Raw genomic sequence first — 22,679 nt, 5'->3', positions numbered from 1 at the left:
ATCAAAAATTATGTCTTACTACAGCTGAAAAATTTAAATACGAAAGTCGTCTGCTATTTCCGCGTACATTTAGTTTACAGGTATTTAAGCAGATGGCGCTATATTTTCTAAAGTGAGTTCATAAATTTACTCCATATAAAAAATAATCAAAATATGGTTTCATATAGAGGCCTGCGCCGATCTGATATGGGTCGGCGGCGGCGTTTGACCCAAAATATACCGGCGGCGGCGGCGGCGTCTTCGGCGTGGTCAAAATGACTGGCGGCGGCGGCGGCGTACGCCGGCGTTTGTATAAATTTTAGAGCTATTTCTTGTAGCGACAGTTTAAAAAACACGTGACCAGAAGGGATAGGGCAAATAAAAACTCGTACTAGTCCTTCCAAAGAATTTGGCTCAATTTGTAAAACATTTGTTTTAATATTTTAATGTGCGAAGTACACTAATTAGTCCATGGTCTTTCCGAGGTAGGCCACTGGCCTGACGTCAAACGACAACCAAAATCAGTAGCGGCGCTAAGGTTTTTTCACAGGTGGGCTTATTATTTTGTGGCCCCTAAGAATTTTGTGGCCCTTAGCGGGAACCTTGGGTTGGCCATATTTCGCAAAAGTGGTGAAATCGGCTGCGTTCAACAACTATCAACGGAGAAAAACCGCTGAGTTATCGTTGAGTTCTTTTAATCAACGCTACGTCACAAAAATCTAAAAGTTGTTGTACGATTTCTGGTTCGCTGACTTAACGAACAAAATATCGTCTGCTACCCCTCCTTTAACTTTGTCGAATGACGTCACGACACCGATGAGCAACGGAAAAACCTGCTCCTCCGACCGCTGACTTCGTTGAGCAACATGACGTAGAAACCGGAAGTTAAAAAAAGCGTACAGTAAGCTCAACGCTCAGCGCTGAGTCCGCTGAGTCCCGCTGAACGTAGCCATCGAAAAAACCCAATATTTTCCAGCAAGCGAGAAGTGCAAGGTCGTTTTATATTGTTGCGGCTCTCGTAGCGTTTACTGGACCCCTACTGACCTTGTATCCGACCTGGAGGGGACACGTATTTCCCTAAATTCCCTTAAGCCGCTTTCTTTTCTTTCTATTGGACATTCAACTTTCTCTCAATTTCCGCTCCCTTCCTCCCGAATCTGTCTGTTAATGGTCTACTATCTTCTTGAGTAAACAAATTGATTTTGAAAGATTTGTTTTCCAGAAATACGTTTCTTAGCAATAATACAAATTTCTAGAGATAAAAAAATTCATAAATTTAAATATGTGGCCCTTTTAATATAAATATGTGGCCCCTCTCAGAAATGCAGGGGGGCTAAAGCCCACTTCAGCCCACCCTTAGCGCCGCTTATACTGACCAAAATTATCCGCAGTTATGCCGGGTCGAAATTCGGCTGAAGGCTCGATATTGGCTTTTTTATTTTTTTTGGTCGTGCTCCACGATAACGCTCTGCAGTGGCGTAGAGAAGGAGGGTTCAATGTAAACCCCCTGGGCCTACCTTGACTATACTAAATTGACACCCCCATCTCGACACCCCTCTTAATATTAACATTCTTGGACCCAATCTGAGGAATTTCTGAGCCTTCCAATCAGAAATAAATCCGAGTTACGAATAATATCATTTTTGCTGCCGAAGGTTATCATCGCACGGTCCACATACATATTGTTATTTTGATGTTATTTTCCATTTAGAGATAATTTAAGGTATTATGATGTGATTTTATAAACGTATTGGACGTCTAAAATGCAGTATATCAAATGCTTCATTTATTGAATTTAAAGTAAAAAATTATTATCAGTCTCGGATTGGCCATAGAGGTAACCTGCCCGATGGCGTGGATCCAGTGGCGGAGCTTGGGTTAGTAGCGCCCCCACGCCGCGTAAGATTTTGCGCCCCTATATATATATATATATATATATATATATATATATAGATATTAGTGATGCAACGGTTCCATGTTTTCGGACTATCTCGGTTCCGGTTCTTAAATTTGCGCTAGGTCGGTTCCGGTTCTGGTTCCTAGCATTTTTCATTGTTCAACAAAAATTATGTAGGGTACGTGACGGTACTTAGACAAAACTACATCGAATATCCAGTGGCGGCGCCAGGGGTAGGCTACGCAGGCTACAGCCTACTTTTATTTCGCTTGTAGGGGCCCCAAATCTAGATGAAGGGGCCCCGAACAGCCCCCTAAAATGATTTGCGAAACTAGAAATACCAAAATCCGAATTAAAAGCCTGCTGTTTTTAAGTTGCGAACACTGAACAGTGTTTTCTAATATTTTTTGGAGCGCAGCCTTGATTCGTTGTAGTTGCTAAACTAGCTAAGTACTTCAAAAAGTGTGGCATCGTTAGACAGATGATAAATTGCGCGGTTTTCCGACTCTCCGAGTCCCTATTTCCAAAATAAAGATAAAATAAAGCGTGGCAACAGGCAAGTGTTTTTGCAACAATTGTAAGTGAAAATCGAGAATGCTGTTGGAGGATGTTGCCCATATGTGCATTATTATGCTCATCGACTAAAAAAAATAACTTCCGAGTTCATTTAAACAGTCATGTACATTTCTTTTGTAAATTATTAAAAATAAACCGGTTTTGTCACAGTTTTGTTTAGTTAGTGTATGTAAAGGGGGGGCCCCAAATTAAAGAATTAAGTAATATCCTGGCGCCGCCACTGCGAATATCACATTATATGTTACTTTTAAATTTAAACAACCCGTCTCCTAATTAAGCTCTCCAACATAGAAATGTAAAAACGTGTCCATCGTGTATCCTGCTTTATGAGCTAATTCTAAGTAGTAAAACTTAAAGTAAAGTAGAGTAAATCTCGTAACGCGACTAGATAATATAAAAAGTCTCCGGCGTGTACCCTGCGTTATGAACTAATTCTTCGAAGAGTAAGTCAAAAATGAAGTAACGTAAAACTCGTAACGCATTTAAATAAACTACTCGTGTTTAAAGACTGAACTACATCAAATTTAAACCAGTCTTTACCTACTTTTGGCGCCAACTATAAAACTTACTCACTTTATAGTCCTCGAAAACATGCAACCCAAACCTCTTGCGCCCCCACGCAGTTGCGTACCCTATATTGCCGCCCCTGCGTGGATCCCATCATCCCATGGACCGTTCATGAAGTGGGCCTCCGTAAACATGGTAGCGTTATAGTTGTTCAAGCTGGGACCCTTTGTCTCCTAGCAACCTAAAAATATTATACCCAGTCCGCCAATGATTATAATAATGCAATTTTAGAAAACATATCGATAAACGAAGCAACATTTAAATTTAAAGATAATTAAAATGTGGATAAGCCTTGGTTATATTAGTGACTCTCTCTATAGCCAAGATAGCAATGCTGGAATATATTGACGCTAAGTGAAAATGCTATAACTCTGCGTCGACCGAAATCCTAGTGGTATTAATTTCTCGAGATAACCCTTAAAGATATATCTCCGCAATTTAGAGTTATTTGTTAAAAATGTTATCCCAGTTCTATCCCGCCCGGTATAAAATTTTAATTATAATTAAAATAATTGAGACGAAACGACCAATTTTAATTTATTCAGAATATCATAAGTTAAGTAGTTACAACAGTGAGTTAGATAATGCACAATTGAATTAAACCCTTTTTACAGTACAAGTTTGTCAGTTGAATATAATACAAAGCAAATTTTAATGAAAGAAATATCTACAGAGGGTATTATAACGACCGTTCGCTTTTTGGTTTATAATTTTAACGGAATCGGGCCGATTTTAATTAAACATGAGAAGCCACCAACGGTCGAACATTTACAAAATACACATAAACTTGGTAGAAATAACCGTTTTTTAATTAAACGATAGTTTATCGAAATTTTGTTAAAAGAATATTCCCTAAGGCCGCGCGATAAATTTACGATAATAATTTCCCGTCGCCGTTATATCGAAAATTTAGTTGATTCGGGATTGCCAGAACTTTAATGTTGTGGGCGAGTGATTAGAAAATAAAATGGCAACCAGAATTATGCAAAATTATAAATGTTTATTTTTATTCAAAACAGTCTATGGAACGTTCTAGATTTAACTTTCATCAATAACCCAACAATATATATCCCTCCTACGTAATTGTACAGAACTGGTACTCAAGTGTCTAAGACTAGATTTGTCTTAGTTCATCGTGATTGAAAAATAAACCAAAACATACTTACACTTAAGTAAATATCATAAATTATACTGAGTAATTTTAACTAAATTCAAACTACCTTACTATAAACTCTTGTCTTAATTAACAGCTGAGAGCTGTTCGCTACTAATTACTTCCAATCTACAGGTTGAGTTGATAATTTCAAGGGTATAATTAGGTTATTCCAATTCAAAAAATAAAAACAATCAATTTTATCTTACAGCTGACTTGAGTTAGTTCACAATTACTTTAACACTTTCAGTCTTAAACACGCACTGTTCATACACTTAAGTCCATTCACTCACGTTCCAAACGCGAAACACAATTTAACTCTTTTCTTGACCGAAGACCGAACATACTAATTAAAACCGAAAAGTTACCTCATAACTTTTGACCGACACCAGGACCCCGTCCTGTAGTAGTTCGTCTGACAGCCAAGAACTAAGAAAGACTAAATCTTCTTTAGTGACGGCAACGGCTTTATATACGTTTATTTGGCGTTTTTTAGACCCGTCAAGATTTGACTAAAGTTCGAAAAATTTAAGAGATTATATTTTTTACCCGGTTTGATTGATAGTTCTCCACACGGTGGCGCTATATTATTACTTTGATATAGTTTCCGCGGGAGTTTTGAATAATTATCATTCAATAAACAATATATACAGATATTGTATTAATCCGTTTTGTTCATAATCATAATTGTTCCTTTACTTGAATATTTTCCCTAAGGAAGTCAATGGCTCGGCGGTGAACTATCCGCATTGTAACAATGCGACCCGAGTTCAATTCCTGATCGCGATCAAATTTTAAATTAAAATACTAAAATATTTAATTAAATATAAGATTAATATAATCTATAAATATTTAATTAAATATAAGATTAATATAATCTATAAATATTTAATTAAATATAAGATTAATATAATTTATAAATATTTAATTAAATATAAGATTAATTTAATTTATAAATATTTAAAATGATGTAGAAAAAATTATAGTACCTAGAGTGGTTAGAGTACATCTCTTCCACGAGGCAGACCCGGGTTCGATTCCCGGCCGGTGCCAAAAAATCGCAAATTGATACTAAGACGAATACCGTGTACAACTGGTGGAAACCCTGCCATTGGACGTTGAGAGGTAGCATTACACTCAGCACTCGGTCCGTCCCAAAGTCATTAAGAAGAAGTTGGAGAGAAAACGCCCATACAAACACAACAGACTCAACATCCACAACCATCATAACACAAACTCAACACTCACAACCGTCATAATACGTACTCAACATCCACAACAATCATAACACAAACTCAACAGTCACAACACGAAATCAACATTCACGACCTACAACATAACAATAACGAAAAGGCCAACCAAACCCAACCGCAAATCAATCCGTTAACGCTCACCGTCACACGGTGGTTTTGCCAACCCTTCGAGAAACTGCGTACGCAATGATTACAGTTTGCTACACAAATGCGAACGCGTTCGCAGGCCTGACAGACAGACCCACAGACAGACACGGTGATTGTATAACCCCTCCTAGGGGACTTTTAGACTTTGTCCCCTCGGAGAGGTAAAAAAGTGTATAAAGAGAAAAAGGAAACGGCGGCGCGCCGTTCTTTGTATCGGCGGCGGCGACGGCGGCCTGCGCCGATTTTCGAACAGTCGGCGGCGGCATGATCGGCGCTTTCAAAATTAACGGCGGCGGCGGCGTTTAGCGGCGGCGCAAGCCTCTAGTTTCATATGAGTTCCCCATATGGAGCAGGGTATGGAATATAATTTTTTAAATTTTAAGGCAGAAATGATTCCCTACTCCGGTGCATTTAGTGTAGAGCAAAGAGAGTAAAGATATTTTCCAAGACGACCTAAATATCCTGACGAATAATTCGTCAAAGTATTATTTTGTTGTATTGGTCGAATTCATATACCGAAAAGGAGTAAAAAAGTGTAAGTATAAGTTTTAAATTAAACAATTCGCTTTTTTTGGTAGAGATAATGTTTATACCCCGTGACCTATTCGTCAAGGTCAGAGTATCGGGGCTACACTTTTTACTCATCCTCAAAAGCAGGAGTAAAGAGAGTAAACCGATAAAATTATCTGCTTATCTAGAATTTACCTAGTAAAATGGTCACAGGCAGCCATTTTGGGAAAAACATTTTTCGCCGACTCGAGTTATTAGCCACCACAGAATCGAAGTAAAGTGACGTCATATGGTAACTCTTCTTAACCTACTCCCAAATCCCAGAACCAGCGAAAAGTATCCACCAAACATCCCAAATACACCGACGTTAACGGTAAAATAAAAGATGACGGTGTAAGCGAATAATTTTCGCCTACAGTTAAATTTAGATTCGGAATAAACATCCGCTATTTGCTGAGAAATTCGCACCCATTTAAAAGCTACAGAGAATACTTCATATTTTATTCCGTATTCTTTGCAGCAGTTTGCAGTAAAACTAAAAAGTGTTTAACATGTGCGCAATAGGCAGTTTTAAATATACCTCCCCCACCCCAAGGGAGGGATTTCATTATAAATTTCTGACGCCAATCGAACTTCTGAAGAAACAGATACATAAAACAGACGATTATCTTAAATCAGATATTTAGATGAAATTTTACAAAATATTTTTAATTGCTTTATGTACATTTTGATTTTTTATTATATTTCGCTCCAATTTATTTTCTTTGCGACTTCTTTTGGCTTTCTTCAAGTTCCGCCTCCTTTTGGTGAAACTCGGCGGTGGTTTCTGCTAACTTGAAAACAATATCCAAGAGTTAAATTAATAGGATGCGGGTGCCATTTGCTCAAACGTAGAAGATGCGGATCTATTTAGTAACTAACCATATCCAATAACAATTCAACTTTCATCTTTAGAATATTATTTTCTTCGGAAAGTTGCTCATTCTGTTTCCTCAATTTAGTTAAATCCTTGTGAGAGCGAGTGCCAGCTGACGCGATAAAAAAGTTAAAAAAATTACCCGTCTTTATTGAGAAGGATGAGGGAGGGGGGAGATTTTATATAGATTTCCTCTAAAACGAATTCCGCCTACACGGATACGAAGTCCACAGTATGCGCCCTCTAGCGAGAAAAATGCGAAGTTTCGATCGAACGGCAAACGAGATTACGAGAATAGCACGCTTACATTGCTCATGGTTCCTTTCAGTCGGGCTTTCCAACTACGTTTTTTCCTATGAGATATTATACTGGGAATCTCTCCGCCTTAGCTTCGAGCGCGTAGAAAAGAGCGTCTGAAAGGACGTAGGGTACCCTTCGTTGCTTCAATGCTTACCAAAAATCCATTGCCCATCCGCAAAATTACATTCTTGATCGCCGAGGTGCAGTTTAATATCTCCATATTCAATACCGAGCTCTTCCACATTTCCTTCCAACTCTCTTCTGACCGTAGATTGAGATGATATTTTTCTCTGAGGAGTTTTTTTCAGTGAAAATTTATTAGAAAATAAAGGCATTTTAAACGCGTTTAATTAGTCGCTAGTCTTGTAGTCTAAATTTCTTGAACATGCGTGGAAATACTAATTCCATAGAAACTAATGTATGACGTGGAGAAGGGATTCATTTTCACGGGATAAATCATTCACCCTCCGGGTCTAAGCCAAAACCATAGTCGTCTGTATACTATAATGCCAAAACAAACGCGTCTACCCATTCCTATCTCCTCCAATCAGGTTTCTCAAATGATCGCGAAGGCGTAATCTAGCGTCAAAGCGACGGTTTATTTTTAAATTTGCATCCTCGAGGCCACCTAGCGGCCCCCACGCGTTGACCACTAAAGATTTTTTATCTTCCTATGTTTTTTGAGTAGTTTTCTCGAAGATCCGTTGCGGATAGCGGATTAACGAAGCGCTTAAATAAATTTTTCCCCCGTTAATTAAAAATTATTCCGTTGAGGATGACGAAGTTTCACGTAAAATAGTCGAAATAAATCGTAAGTTAGTCGTTTTTTGTTACATTTAAATCACCCTTTATAACTCAATACTTCGATTTTGTCAACTGTATAATTTAATTGTAATTCTAAGCCTTGGTCTTACGCCGCTTTATTCTTTGATAATCAATGTGATAAAAAGCGCTCATGGCCAACTTGCCAAGGCGTGACGGTGACGTGTTATACTTTTCACCTAGGCTTACCTCCAACTTTTTTTATTAGTCTTGTATAATTATACTTGTTAAAAAAATTCATCTTTTTAAAATACTTACCTTAAAGTGTTTCTGCTATGACATGGCTTTGGTAATCAGGTCCATAATATTTTGTCTCCATAAAGGACTTTTATAAAATTATGAATTGAACAATTATTAATTTATTATGGAAGGATCTTTCAATCCATTAGATTGCTATGTGCATGAAGGTAATGCTTAGGAATGAAAGCAAAATGCATAAATAGCTATTTTGTGTTTTTCTTAACAAGTTTTTAAAGTTAGTGCCATGCGAATTAAACAAATTTCTTTTACCTTTTAAGTAATTTTAATTCCAAAAAATCATTTTACAAATTATACAAAAAAGTAAATATTTAAAACTTGTTACACCTTAGAGACAAATGTTTCTTTCCTATTGAATTGTGAAACGCACAATAGTTAGCAACATGTTTTTCTTCAAATTCTTGCTCATTTATCGAGTACAAATATCAGCCATACTGTTGCTTAACCACTTAAACAAACCCGCTATTTTAACTCGGAAATACTTTACTATTCCCGAAAAAAAGCATCCCTGAGATAGAAACCCACTAATGACGGCATATGCATTAAGAACCGATACTCCATAGCAATACTATTATGAGACAAATAGAAGATTAAACTATGATTAAACCTATATGGGCCCTCTTTTATATAAAAACATGATTTGGGCCCTTGTTTACTACTAAAAAAATTAAGTGCTACCAAGTGTGCATTTCACTTTTGGACAAAAAGGGGTAATAATATTACATTGGTTTTCCAAAAAAATGAACAATAGATTATGGGTGATGAAACAAAAAACAATTTGGATAATGACCTTGTTAATAGCAAATACCGGGCGCGTTAAACGCATAATTTTTTGGTTGGAGGTTCTTGTAAATCTTTGCTGTTGTTATTGTCCACAACTTTAGCGCTATCTTGACTTGATTCGTCACTGGCTTCAATTTTATCTGACGAACTGCTCGATTCAGCTTCGTCATTTAAAATTTTAGTTTTTGGTCCAGCACCGTTACTTTCTTCATTGTGACCTTCGCTGTTACCATTGGGGGTAGCTGACAATTGGGGCGCATCGTGGCTATTATCTGAATCTGATTCAGGGGTTTCTTTAATAACCGGTGCTGGCATATTGTCCAATAAGGCTGGCTTCATATCGCGAGCGAGGTAATGGGTCCACAGGGTCAGTTCCACTTTGTGGGGTGTCCATTTAGTTTCTGAATCTAAAGCAAAATTTGTTAAATTATAGTATAGAAAAAATTTACATTGTAAGTGACTAAGTATAAATCACCAAGTTTTTGGAGTTTTTTGCTACAAGCTTGTATCTGTTCCGCATAATTCAGGTATTCCACTATCGTGTAATCTATAGCTTCAATTCCTGGAGTTCCTAACATACTTTCATCAGCCATATATGGAGCGTGTTCAGGAAAACCAGCAGCTAGTACAGCTATAACAATATGACCACGCATTTAGTGTTAAAATTAAGACAATAGTTTAAAGTGTCTTCAAAAAATATACCGGATGCAGTTGCTGGACCTATTCCCTTTAAAGTGGTTAAAGCTGAGATAGCGCTGGAAAGATTTGGAATTTTTCTGAAGGCTTTTTTGGTTATGTTTTTCACAGCCGTTTCAGTGTTGATTTTCACTAAATCAATCAATCGCGGGCGGAATTTTCCTCGCTAAAATTAGTAATATAAAAATTTAGTGTCAATGCGCCCAACATTCTGTCACTCTCAGAACATCAAAAAAGAATGCCGTCGTAAAATTAAAGACTGAACTAACTGGGGCTTTTTTAAATATGCCCCTGAAAGTTTGCTTCGTTGCTATTCTGGTTTCACGGTGGTCATTTTTTATATTAGTGCTAAGGCTGCACCCCGAAATTTGACCATTGAAGGGAAATGGTCAATTTTTCTGAAAAACTGTTCTCTTTTGGGATGTTCTGGAGAAGGTCGCTCCTACCATAAGTTTCCATTTCATGATTTGGACTAATTCTTCATGAGTCAGTTGAGGATCTTTCCTTGCCCGAATAAGTTTTGGTAATTGTTCTTGATACCTGCGAAATGAGTTAAATATCAGACTAAAGCTTTATAATTAAATTGAAAAATAATCTTTCATTGAGGGATAGCCGTCTCATCGCGACAAAGGTCTAGTATATCTTTGTGCTGAAAGGAGCGAATCGGCGGAGGGTGGGATGCGGTTTTATTATTATTACGATTAAGATAACGGGTGTGTTATACCAGAACCTATCAAAATTTACTCGTTGCAGAAACAATTTTAATTCGTTAAAATATTATCATTAGCTATGTTTTTCGGCAGTTTTCCCCATCTTCCCTCCCTCACCCACTCGAGACTTTAAAAAAACAACGGAGGAGGGGGGGGAGGTGAGAGTTCCGTAGATTCGAAAGTGCCGAACGCCTACAAAGATCGACCGCCCCACTCCACACGTGGCCTCTAGGACACTTATTGATTACCACGTGATGCGAACTTTCAATTAATATCCCCCGCCAAAGGTTCAAAACTTGACCGTCTTTTCTGCATGTTTTCACCCCAGTCGCGCTGCCACCGTTTTCGCCGACGGTCGGCAAGGAACCACCAGCGGCTCTGGGCGAACAAAGCGACGGTGAACGGCCTTGGGTAGAAGCTTTTCGATTTTTGTAACTTACCAAGTATCGAGCCTAATTAGTTCGTCCGGACCTCCCTTTTTGGTTCGAAGGGCCGCTTTAAGACTTAAAACGTCTTTGTAGAGCGACAAAACGTAACTCCACTGATTCGGTGCCGCTTTGGTGAAAAAAGCCAAACTAGAGTCGCCGGAATCAGCCATAGTTGGGGACTTAACACGTACGCGAGAGCCCCGTCAGCCGGCGGAGAGGACAATGAAACGTTTCGCCAGTCGGGTACGCTTCTCGCTAGATGGCGGTGGGCACGGCTAACATCGACCGTTGAATGGGGCGGGGATTCGGGTATAAGGGCCGCAAAAACAGGCTTTTCGTTCGACGAAACTCTGGGAAGCCTTTGCAGCGTCTATGTTTTTCCGAGGAAAAAAACATGACGGGCGTAAAAGTCCCAGCGGGGAAAAAGTTCGATTAATGTAGCGCGAAACAGGAAAAGAGGACTTTTTTCGCATTCGCTTTAGATTTTTGGCTTTATAAAAACCCCCGAATATCGTCTTTCCACGCCAATTAATGATAAAATAAAACAGAAACGTGAAACGAAATAAGTTTTCCCCAGCCTTAGTAACAGAAATTATTTTTGCTCGCGAAAATCCCCTTCCCTTTAGCTCGAAAGTGTATGCCTAGTTCTAGTATCTGCCGGTCGATCTAGGTGCGCCGACACACATATCTATTCTTGTATTCTAGCCACAAGTATAATAGGCTCACGTACCGCGGCTGTACGCTGGCGGCCCTGCTAGTCGCGTACATTGCGCCAGCGTCAGCTAGCCAGCCTTCACTCGAGTTGAAGTCTTCGGCGCTTGGAACTTAACCGAGCCGGGGAGGGGGGCGTCGTGATGGGGGCCAGCATCCGGTATTCTGCGGGGCTTTGAAAGGAAAATATAAAATCTGGTTCTGGAGGTAGTGGGCCGTTTCACGAAGCTGTGCACACTCATCGTATCGTAAAGCCAGCGCTGGCTGCCGACTCGCTGCGTGCGTGTGTTTGCTACAGCTACATGTAGGCCACCGAAAAAGAGCCGAAGAGAGAGAATAGATAAAGAAAACCTTATGGTGTTTTTGTTTGAAAACTTAGGCGCGTAACTTGTTTTAAAAACCGCGTTCGACTTAATTAACGCTCCAAAGAAGCTTTACATTTTACGCGACAATATACATTTTATCCGAAACGAGCGTTTTCTTACTGAATATTTAAAAGGGGGATATATATTTTTAATAAAAATAAAGAAAAATCCATAGCACCATGTATTAAATTATTTCTACGAAACCCGGCAAGAGGAAAAAACACTCGCTCGCTCGCTTACTAAGGCGTATTTTATTCAGAAACGCTTCAAAGAACAATGGCTCGTAGCTAATTGCTCATTTTCGATGATAAAAATAATTGAATTTTGTTTTTTATCCATTTGTTGTTTATTCACCCCATAATTGCCCATTTATGCTAAAGATTTATCTAGTAAATATTAGATCTATCATGTTTTTATAGTTAAAATATTTAATTAAATTTTATTATTAGACTTGATATAGAATCAAGCTTTATTTCCATTTCTTTTAATATCATTTTAGACCGTTTCTACATGGAAGAGAACTCTGATAATATATTTAACTCATTCATTTCGTACCATAAAGCACCCTCTGAAAATTGTAAACAATTTATTTTTAACGTTTTTACGAATTTTTCAAATGGAATAATACATTCTTCATTATTTATTTCAGATGTGGTTCAACTAGTCAACGAATTAATTATAAAAAGGCAACTGGAGTGTCCTAGAATTAGATCTCTCAAAAGCCTGAACACTAGTTTCTTTTCTCATCTTTTTCAAAATATATTTGGTTATCAAGTTCCTGGTAAATATTTAAAAGTTCTTCACAAATGATAGAAATATAAGGTCATATCCAATTACCTTAATAAGGAGGGAGGGGGACCAGGAATATTCCCTTCCCTTGCCAAATTAAATATGATGGGAAGGTATAATGGTATAAAACCTATTTTATCCCCTCTTTCCAGCCCTTCCTGTTATTGATTGAACCACCTGAATAAACTCATTTAAATTTTTTTATTTTAATTAGTTTTTAATTTTAGATGCAGTTAATAATCCAACTAGCAAAGAGGAGGATATTCATAATGCGCAATCCATCATTGACACCTTATCATTGGATATCTTGAGTATTCCACTCTCTCACATCACTGGAGAAGATATTGTAGACCGAAACCATGCGGCTGTATACAACCTTTTGAGGATTTTTAGAGGCTACCTCGCAGTTACTGAACAGAAAAGCAAAAATTCTGTAGATTCATTTTTCACCAATTCCAGTATTTCTTCCATCCCTTCAAAACATTCCGTACGAAAAATTGATAAAGTATGTGATATCTTCAAATTTCAATTTTCAAATTATTGACAAATTTTCATGTAGAATGCAGCAGAGAAAAGTTACAAACCGTCAAGTTCCTCTATTAGCTCAAGTTATGTTAGTCAGTCATCATCTGAAAATACGTCCAGTGATAAAATTTCATCAAAAACTGTAGTGGTAATTAATTACTTTTGTAATTTTAATTATATATATATATATATATATATATATATATATATATATATATATCTGTTTCCTACTATACTCTGTGTCAAGGTTAAAATCGTTGTTTAGAAGCTAAATGATACTAATATGAGGGTCCTTTTGAATTTTTGCCATGGAAAACCGTTATGAAAATGATCTTGAAAATTGTTTTATTTTTATTAAATTGTAGAGTCAAAGTTCTGAAAATTCTAAACCTGAATCAGTTCAACGAATAATTCATTTAAAAAGTGAAGATGATGATCTATCATCAGTAGATGATCAAAATTCTAAACCATTGGTAAAATGTTTTGGCGTAATAGTTATTGCAATTCACAATTTATTTATTTTGGGCTTTTTATTAGGATAAACTGTACAAAGAAGTTTTTAAACCAGTAACAAGGAGAACAGTTACGCCTATTAGAAGATCAGGTAGTTTAATTTATTTTCATTGTAAATTCTTATCAGGGTTTGTTACTAAATGACAACCAAACAGTTTTAATCCCTAGGTGCTTAAAAGGCAATACACCAATAATACGCAAGAAAAATGTTCTCAAAGAAGAATCTCAGCCAATATCTCGTGGATTTATATCTGAAATCAACGCTGCATTACCAGGAATTGAGTTATCAAAAGAAACCAGAAACATTATGAGAAAGCAGTGTGTTGATCACCTTAAATTTATGAGCAATAATATTTATGATCTTGAAAATAAGAAGAGAAAAGCTCATAAAGAAGTAAAAAAACACTGACTTCTTATTTGTTTAGTTTTAAATTTTTATAATTATATTTTTAGCATGAAGATGCCGTGTTAAAACAACGTAAACTTTTGGATATGGCCAAAAAAGATGCGGATAAAGAGCGAAAAGTAGTATGTATTCATATTTTATCAGTTTGTTTAAATTCCGTGGTGTTATTTGTGTGGTAGCTTTGTAGAAAATTATTTATTACTAGCAGAAGTATGTAAAATGTATTAGAGAGAAGTATTCATCTCCAGGGTTGCCACACTTCAGGGAAAAGTCAGGGAGTTTTAAAATGGGCCTAAAAAGTCAGGGAATTTTAAGAATTGGTAAAAAGTCAGGGAATTAAATTTTATCTTTGCACTTTTTGAAGGTAATTTAACTCTAGATCTATGACAAATTCCACGATTATCATTTATTTCCTTGCAAGTTTGGCTAATTTTTTCAACATTGCAATAACCTTTTTAGTGAAATATAACTTCATCCAAATTTATTAACTTCTGATAAAAGTTAAATATAAAAGAAAAATTTTGGCCTTAATAAGTGAGGGAAAATCTGTTAAAATGGTCAGGGAATAGTCAGGGAATTTGAATCTGAAAATTTTGTGGCAACCCTGGTCTCCCAATACAGCTATTATTATTTGCTTAAAAGATGTACCTAGGCCGGCTCCCACTGTTTTTGGTTTGGTAGAAAAAAAATGTAGAGTTTAATTACATTATATAGTGATTTTCTAAAACTATTTCATTGGGAAAATATGGTTTCCTATGCAGTTTAATTTTTCCATTTTGTATTGTTACTCCGAGATCTATTCTAAATTTTCAATTGTGATGTGGTGTATGTTCCTGCCATGGGAATAATTAATCTCTACAATGGTTCATGTTTCACTTTTATGGGATTAGGAGGATTTTTTTGCGGGATATACTACTGGTAATAGCAGAAAATCTATGCATTGTGCTATATTTGTTTTTGGGATTTAATTTAAAGTTTGTAAAAAATGTTTTAGAAAGCTCAGAACCTCGGTTACCTCACCTGAAAGCCCAAAACCACTAAATTCTTTGGCGGGAGTTTCAAAAAATTGTACTCAAGAATGTAATTATTTATACTAGGGACGACACAATTTTTAGAGCTGCTCCCAATCTCCCTTATGCTCAAAGAGTAAACTCCTTCCAATTAAAAAAAATTAAATCAGCTTGGTATCTTATTGGTTCCTTAAAACTGACGTCTTCCGATGTTATTTGACAGGGTTGTCACACGTCAGGAAATTAAAAAATTGGGCTAAAAAGTCAGGGAAAGGCCAAGAAATTATTAGAATTTATAAAAAGTTAGGGAACTCAGTTTAATCTTGACACTTTTTTTTTAGGTATTTTTATTCTAGATCTATGGAAAATCCTGCTTTTATTATTTAGATACTTGAAAGGTTTTTTAACGTTGAAATAACTTTTTAAGTTGATTAAATTCTGATAAATGTTATAGTTGAAAACTGTCTAATTTTGGCCTTAAAAAGTCATTGAAAATATCTTAAAATAATCAGTGAAAACGGAATTTGAATCTGAGAGTATTGTGGCAACCCTGTTTAAGCACATACTTGTGGCGATTTTCTTTCCCCCTTTTGTGTTGGCAGTAATGACCGCGGATTGTTAAACCACTTAACTCTGGTTAGGGTGTTTTTGCTTTCAGGTTAGGAGAAACAACTATATAAAGATAGAACTCATGGGCGGGTTTGGTCAATGATATTATGAGCCACCAGCAGAATAACACCCAAATTGAGGCCGTTCAAAAATCAGTACTGCAGCGCCACAACGAGACTTTTAGCTAACAATATTACAATAGACGTTTCCATAATCTCCCTTCAAAGTCAAATATGGATTTGTGCTACAGTGACTGGTTTTTCATTATACTGCCAAAGTTGTTGTCAAATGTTTGGCAGCAACGTACGGCAAGGGGGGAAGCCAATAGGGGGAAATTTTATGGAAAGAAGTATTTTAAAATATATTTGGTGGCAGAATAGGCCTTTACATAAATTCGCTATGACTACCCAACTTGTTCTTGAGATAGTGCAGTCAAGCATATGAACGAATTCATTAACTCTCTTTAGTGGGAGAGCTGGGTAAGCATTATAGAGCTGAGGAAAAAAACAGTAAACAAGAGGGACACGTTATAAGTAAAAGACGACGCGTTTCTCAATGTATAAGACGTGGCTACTATCGCTTCCCAGGAATGCTACAGTAGTGCTTTTTGAAGGTTATCATTTTTCCAAGTGCTCAAACGTTTATCCCTCAGGCCCCTATTTCGTTGACCAAACACACTTTGCTGTTTTATCTCTAGCCAAAAAATAAACAACATTTACCTGAACTGAACTTGGCCAAAACGATCGCTTATTTGGCAGCACTGCAATGTTTAGCAGACAATACTCTTCCCCACCCAAAAATGCGGTTATATTTGAATGTTTGTATACTTTTAGCATTAAACTTTATAGTTGGTACTTATTTTAATTCACTTAAATTACAATATTTATAATATTAATTTATTTTTATTAGAATTATATACTTAACTTATTTTCTAATATAACCAAAGTGCTAAAGTATTAAAATTAATGTTTATTGAAAGGCAGAAGCTAAACAAGTCAAGTTAAACAGAATAAGGATTCAATCTGTATTAAAAGATTATGACTTAAGAAAAGCCAGAATGAATAAATATTACAAAAACTATACCTTGGGGCACCGTAAGCGTATGTCTGTAAAGTCTAACAAAGAGGAAATGGTGAGATACTGACATTTATAAGTCTAGCTCCGTTTTATTTATAGAACTTTGATTTTAAATATCTTAAATTCTGTTTTAGCTTTTGAAAAGTGTACTGAAAGAGCGCTTGGATCTTCAGAAAGAGGACCTAAATCGTCTTAATAAAGAAATGAGGGAGGTGGAAGAGGAGCAAGTGGTGAAATGTAGACGCGATGCCAATGCCATGACAAATTTGTATCCTTGAAATATATTTGAATTTTTAGGGACTTAAGTAAATTAACATAGTGAACCCCTCTGATAGAGGTTTTGATATTTTGTTGTACGTTTTTCTTAATTTTAAATTCATAGTTACGAGACGCAAATGACTTTATTGAAAGAAGGAATTGATAGTAAAAAGGAATCTTTCAATGTTCGTGTGAAAAGTCAGCAAAGAGTGAGTTCTCTTTCATATTTTTCCCCCAGAAGAGTTGTTTTTTACTCAAACTCTTGTCGATTTGTGATTTGTACTCAAATATCATAAAATAAGTTTGTAGAAAATTTCACTTTACTTCGAAAGCTCTCAAAGTATTCAGAGTAAACGATTGTCTTCTGGTGTTTAGTTTAGTTTCCAGTTGTGTCATTTGGCACAAACTAGGGCTTGTTTAAATATTTCGATATAAAGCTAATAATGCTTTGCACAGTGCTTTCTTTTGTCATTATAATACGTCGAAATTATATTAATCGTCTTTATTGTTTACGAAGGCTCTGGAGGATTTTAAAAGGGAAACGAGGTTGAAAATTGAAAAAGAGGTAGAGCAAATTCAAGACGATTTGGAAAGGAGGGATGATTTTCATTTTAGGGAAACTGATGCTGAGAGACTCCGACAGTCTTGGAAGTAGCGTTTTAATTAATCGTTTATAATAATTATTAGAATTTTGAAAAAATTCTGTATGTATATAAAAAAAATTAACTTTTAAAAGTTGAGTGGTTCTTTCCGCTATACACAGATGGCGCCAAGTGCGTTGGAACTATTAAAGTCAATAATTTAGAACTTCAGAGAAATCTGGTTATTTATGAGGGTTTTTTTGGGGTTGTGGTATAAGCCTATAAGGAGCAGCCTTGAAAATAAACTTGTGACCGACAGACTCCTACTTAAAAATAATTAGAACGGAACGCTGATCTGCAAATTGGAGCGGGAATGATTATATTATAATTACATTTTTTCTTATTAATGATTATTAACTGAAGAAATGAAATAGGCGCTTTAATAATTGCCGCCCTCTTTTTATTTCCTCCCCTACGCGCATGCGCGAGTCGCGCGCAGGGTTCGTAAAAATGACTCAAATGTCGGAATTTGAAATTGATCCCAAAATATCAGGCCAATAATTTTTGGAAAGATATATAAAATATTAAATATTTTGTCTTAAAACATTAATTTATTCTACAAAAATGATAAGGAAAAATCTGAAAAAGTTTCTTTAAAGGTGCGACACGACTTTTGGCTGCGACCAGATTAACTTCAATTTTCCATCGGAAGTAACTGATCGAAGATAGACCGCTGTGGCATAGCCCTTTTCGCTGGCGTCGCAAAAGGCCACTAGCGTGCGCTCGATGATTTTTACTTCTTCAGTTCCTGTGACATGATAGTATCTTGGGACTCTTATTTTCTCCAGATTCGGTAGGTCTTTACACCAGTTTGCGAACTTCTTGGAAATATCTTCGGGCAGAGGTTGGTCCCATCCCATCGTATTTCCATTTTCGTCTCGAACGTTCCACAGCTCTTGGAAAAGAAACTTCCCACGAATAGTAAATGGAGCGATCAGCCCCAAAGGATAAAAAATTCGTGATATTGACTTAAGACAAATCGTTTAGTATTAACATTGTCGGCAAGAAAGTTCATTAGCTCATGGGTATCAAAAACAAAACAATCATCTTCTGGGTTCCAGGTTAAACCCAATATTTTACATTCCCGATCTTGATGCTCTTCTAGGTGGAATGTATGATTGTCCATGTCGCCTTCTCCCCAGCGTTCTCGAAGCTCTCTGGAATTGGATCTCCACTTTCGTAAATTCATGTTGGCTTTACCGAACAGTTCTTTGGTTTCCACGGATAAGGAAAAGTAAACTCCGTTCTTTATCGCTTCAGCGGCTCGAGGATATGATTCTTCGTTCTGCTCAACATGATAACGCACGGTTGCTGCTATAGAAGAAATGGACTCGACGTAACTCCGAACGGAACGCGAGTGATTTCGTATACTTGGAAATTTGATTGTTCTTGAATATTAAAACTCCATAGAAAACGTACCGCGCTTCGGTCCAATGGTGACAAAGATATTTGGAGGAAAGCACGTTCGATATCCGCGGAGAAAGCAATTCGGTTTTTTCTGAAGGTCACCAGCAAGTCGAACAACTCTGGGTTCAAGTTGGGTCCCGAGGAAGAGGCGTCGAAAACTATTCGAACTCTCGTTGTTTGGCTGGTGGATCGGATTACTTCTCGATGAGGTATATAATATATCGGACCCACGGTATCTTCTTGTGGATTTTCTACGGGTTGAATGATTCCTTTGGGCCAATTGTTCTTTTAGGATTTCTCTATAATCTTGAAATAGAATCGGGTTACCACGAAATCTCTTAAATAAGTTTAACGTTCTTCGTTTCGCCACGGTGAAATTGTCTTCAAGGTTTCCGTGATCAGTTTTCCATGGAAACTGGACTTCGTAACGGTCTGAGGTGGAGGTTACCGTGTCCTCGAACTTTCGTATGATGTGTGACGTCGCTAGTTCTTCTGATGTTGAATTCTCCTTGATTCCGATAGAATCCAACTCCCAGAAAGATCGAACCTGGGTGGTAAGAGGATCTTCTGCAGAAATTAGTAAAGACGTTTCTTGATTTACCTTCGGTGTAAGTTCGGAAATAGTCGATTTGCCATGGATGGTCCAACCCAGAATTGTTTCAACGGCCGCCAGTCCTTCTGAGAGTCTTTCCATCTTCGTGGTGGCCATCGTATAATACCAGTCCGCTCCGATCAGGACTCCCATTCCAGCTTCTTCACCTGACGTTAATCTCCCGCCGACATCAGCTAACTCCAGACTTCTTTGTCGTAATTCTGCAAGCGACACCGTCGGTACGGAAATTGATGCGGTGCAAATCGAGGGTACCACTAACGCTTCGATAGTAGCTTGACGCTCGCCATCTCTTACGTTTTCCAAGACAAATTTTACTTTCTTCACATTGTTGACTTGGCCTTCGGTTCCGAATTTGTGGACCGATAACGTCTCCATCCCGATGGCCTTCAATTTGAGCTTCTCAACAATGTCTTCACGGATGTATGTTCTTGTACTTCCACTATCCAGAATACATCGTACTAGATAGGTCGGGCCAGAAACTACCTCGGTAGACGTTGCTATCTTCGCTGTCGCTGTTTGTAGAAAGACTTTCCCCAACTGACTTGTGACAAAGGGTAGTTGTACTGAATCTGTCGCTGGACGAACTTCTTGGTGAGCTTCATTCTCGTTGTCCCGGAATTTTTTATTCTCGCTATCGACTTCGCAAACAGATACGTGATGATACTGCTTACATTTCGGGCATTCTTTCTTCTTGAGACAGTTCCGAGCGAGATGTCTCTTTTCCAGGCAGACGTAACATCTTCCTTGTCTCCTTAATGACCTTCGACGTTCTTCAACAGTAAAACGGGAGCACTCTTCTGGTTTGTGGTCGTACTGCCCGCAGAAACAGCACCCTTTTTTCCTTTCATTGCCATATACTGTTAACGTTGCAGCTGATGGTAAATCTTTGATGGACCTGTCTGACTTCTTCCTAGTATTTGAGAATTGTGGTTTACGTGATCTTTCAGCTTCGTAATCAACCGTCGGGCAAATTGTGTGATCTCTTTCCCGGCATTCAACTTCTTTCCGCAGGAATTTCAGGAGCTCTTCAACATCAGGAAAACCGTTACCAGTATTTCTGCTGAAATCAACTCGAAGTTCTGGAGGGAGATTTCTCATCATGATACGAAACAACAGTGCGCCGTACGTTGCCGAATCTTGCCCCAATGATTGAAGACTTCTCACGTGAATCTCGACTTCGTCGTAAAATCTTCGCAACCCTGATAGGTCCGATATTCTTCTTACTGGATGAAGGTCCAGCAGTCTGTTGTAGTGGTCGTTGATAATCGATTTCGAGCATCCAAATCGGTCCTTAAGAATCGTTATTGTTGAATCGTAGTTCGCCGTGCTGAGCCCCAATCCATAAATAGCTCTCGCCGCTTTTCCTTCCAGAAGACTCTTTAAGTAATTTAACTTGTTGTTTTTCGAGATTACCGTTTCGTCCACGTCGTGAACGGCTGACGAGAAGGACCCCCAGAAGTCTTGCCACCGCTCAGGATTACCATCGTACTTGTCGATTTTCAGAATTGGTAAGTTGATTTGCTTATCACGGCTGGCAACGTTCACCTTCATCGTATCTTCTTGTCTGATTTGTCTCGACGCTCGGACCTTAGCGTTTTCGAACTTGCTTAAAAAGGCTAAAGTATCTAAATGGTATTGCGCCAATTCGTTCAAAGGTGTAAGATCTTCAATCTGGTCACTTCCCATAGGGTTCCCATCTTCCCTAAAATGCTAGCATTGCCTTCCAATTCGTCCAAGTCTAGGAGTACGTTCTTCATGGCTGCGTCAATGTTGCTTATCGCTTGCTCCGCTTGAAGTCGAATTCCCTGTTGTCGCTGCTGCAATCGATCCCATTGCGTAGCCATCCTATGTAACTGCTAGAAATCACTTATTCCGGAATATCTTCAATCAAACGTATTCACGTGTTCCCGGGTTTCGGCACCAAAAATGAGTAGATTTTATCACGAAATAAGTGGCAAGCAGCATTAAAGCGAGAACTCTTGGGTTGAGATTAAAACAAAGTGAATTTATTTACACTAATTACATTGAACAGGTTGAAAAGTTAGAAATGGCCATAATCGTAATTTATCTGGAGCTTATATACAAAGAATTATTAGCGCCTTTGATTTTTTATCGTAAGTCGAGATAAGAATTTTCTTTTATTATTTTTTACCGAGATAGTTGCGACATGGCTCTCCGTTTTTCCATAATAAACAAAAGCTAGGCGCTAATACTTTCTAAAAGACAAATTTGGTTAAAAAAAACTGGGTTAAACAAAAAAAGCCAGTTTAATCCAATTAAATCCACGGTTTTGGCCTTATGTTATTGACAGAAATATCCCGATTTTTTCCAACATTGATCAATTCTGACACGCAAAAAGCTTTTTCGAGTTATAAATTACTCGCGTTATTCTGGCCGTGGTACTTTCCTGTTTTATTTTTTTTTATACTTTTCAATTAATTCATAAGTATCATAAGTAACAAAATATAAATAAGTATGACAATTAGGAAACTGATTATTGCGCAATCAAGGTTTATTTCGGCTGTTTCATGGCAAAACTTAGTAAACGCCGATTTTGAAAATTTCGAGTTGGTAGTAATCTCCTGTACACAGGCGGAATAGTACACCTACTGCGAAAAAGTTCAACCCACCAAAAGAATTCTAATACCAGTTTAAGCAATAATGTTAGTCAAAATAAAGGAACTGAAATAACTCAAATTTAAAAGAAATTGCGTCGACGGTGCGACCATCAGTAGTAGGGTACTACTACCCATGCTGGTT

General features: G+C 37.4%; 4 protein-coding genes across 7 annotated transcripts; 1 reads left to right on the top strand and 3 right to left on the bottom strand.

Moving 5' to 3' along the window:
• Positions 1 to 6,769: 6,769 nt before the first annotated feature.
• On the bottom strand, positions 6,770 to 7,840 carry Cby (beta catenin antagonist chibby). Its single transcript, XM_090156310.1, has 3 exons — positions 7,453 to 7,840; positions 7,004 to 7,110; positions 6,770 to 6,915 (listed from the first exon to the last, which is right to left on the bottom strand). Exons 1-3 carry the CDS (start codon positions 7,631 to 7,633, stop codon positions 6,838 to 6,840), a joined length of 366 nt encoding a protein of 121 aa, XP_090012436.1. The 5' UTR covers positions 7,634 to 7,840; the 3' UTR covers positions 6,770 to 6,837.
• A 97-nt stretch (positions 7,841 to 7,937) lies between these two features.
• LOC149932989 (uncharacterized) lies at positions 7,938 to 17,993 on the top strand. 4 transcript variants are annotated; one of them, XM_090155617.1, is made up of 13 exons: positions 7,938 to 8,109; positions 12,571 to 12,648; positions 12,721 to 12,852; positions 13,088 to 13,347; positions 13,420 to 13,533; positions 13,751 to 13,858; positions 13,923 to 13,989; positions 14,054 to 14,292; positions 14,352 to 14,426; positions 16,903 to 17,055; positions 17,135 to 17,268; positions 17,383 to 17,467; positions 17,776 to 17,993. In XM_090155617.1, the coding sequence occupies exons 2-13, from the start codon at positions 12,582 to 12,584 to the stop codon at positions 17,911 to 17,913; spliced, it is 1,572 nt and encodes a 523-aa protein (XP_090011743.1). In that variant the 5' UTR covers positions 7,938 to 8,109; positions 12,571 to 12,581; the 3' UTR covers positions 17,914 to 17,993. The 4 variants fall into 4 exon arrangements, with proteins under 4 accessions (XP_090011743.1, XP_090011739.1, XP_090011740.1 ...); XM_090155613.1 differs by having other exon boundaries at positions 7,939 to 8,109; positions 13,088 to 13,365; XM_090155614.1 differs by lacking the exon at positions 7,938 to 8,109 and adding an exon at positions 10,842 to 10,978 and having other exon boundaries at positions 13,088 to 13,365.
• Amun (protein amun) lies at positions 8,679 to 11,291 on the bottom strand. Its single transcript, XM_090155618.1, has 5 exons — positions 11,008 to 11,291; positions 10,304 to 10,397; positions 9,864 to 10,023; positions 9,637 to 9,792; positions 8,679 to 9,568 (listed from the first exon to the last, which is right to left on the bottom strand). Exons 1-5 carry the CDS (start codon positions 11,163 to 11,165, stop codon positions 9,195 to 9,197), a joined length of 942 nt encoding a protein of 313 aa, XP_090011744.1. The 5' UTR covers positions 11,166 to 11,291; the 3' UTR covers positions 8,679 to 9,194.
• A 499-nt stretch (positions 17,994 to 18,492) lies between the features above and the next one.
• On the bottom strand, positions 18,493 to 21,605 carry LOC149932988 (uncharacterized). Its single transcript, XM_090157218.1, has 3 exons — positions 19,319 to 21,605; positions 18,869 to 19,213; positions 18,493 to 18,794 (listed from the first exon to the last, which is right to left on the bottom strand). The coding sequence occupies exons 1-3, from the start codon at positions 21,603 to 21,605 to the stop codon at positions 18,493 to 18,495; spliced, it is 2,934 nt and encodes a 977-aa protein (XP_090013344.1).
• Between the last annotated feature and the right edge of the window lie 1,074 nt (positions 21,606 to 22,679).

Source organism: Leiobunum rupestre, chromosome 8 (assembly GCF_980474605.1).
Source record: "Leiobunum rupestre chromosome 8, qqLeiRupe1.1.hap1, whole genome shotgun sequence".
Lineage (NCBI taxonomy): Eukaryota > Metazoa > Arthropoda > Arachnida > Opiliones > Sclerosomatidae > Leiobunum > Leiobunum rupestre.
Note: the sequence above shows the minus strand (reverse complement) of the source record. Positions and strands in the feature narration are given on the sequence as shown.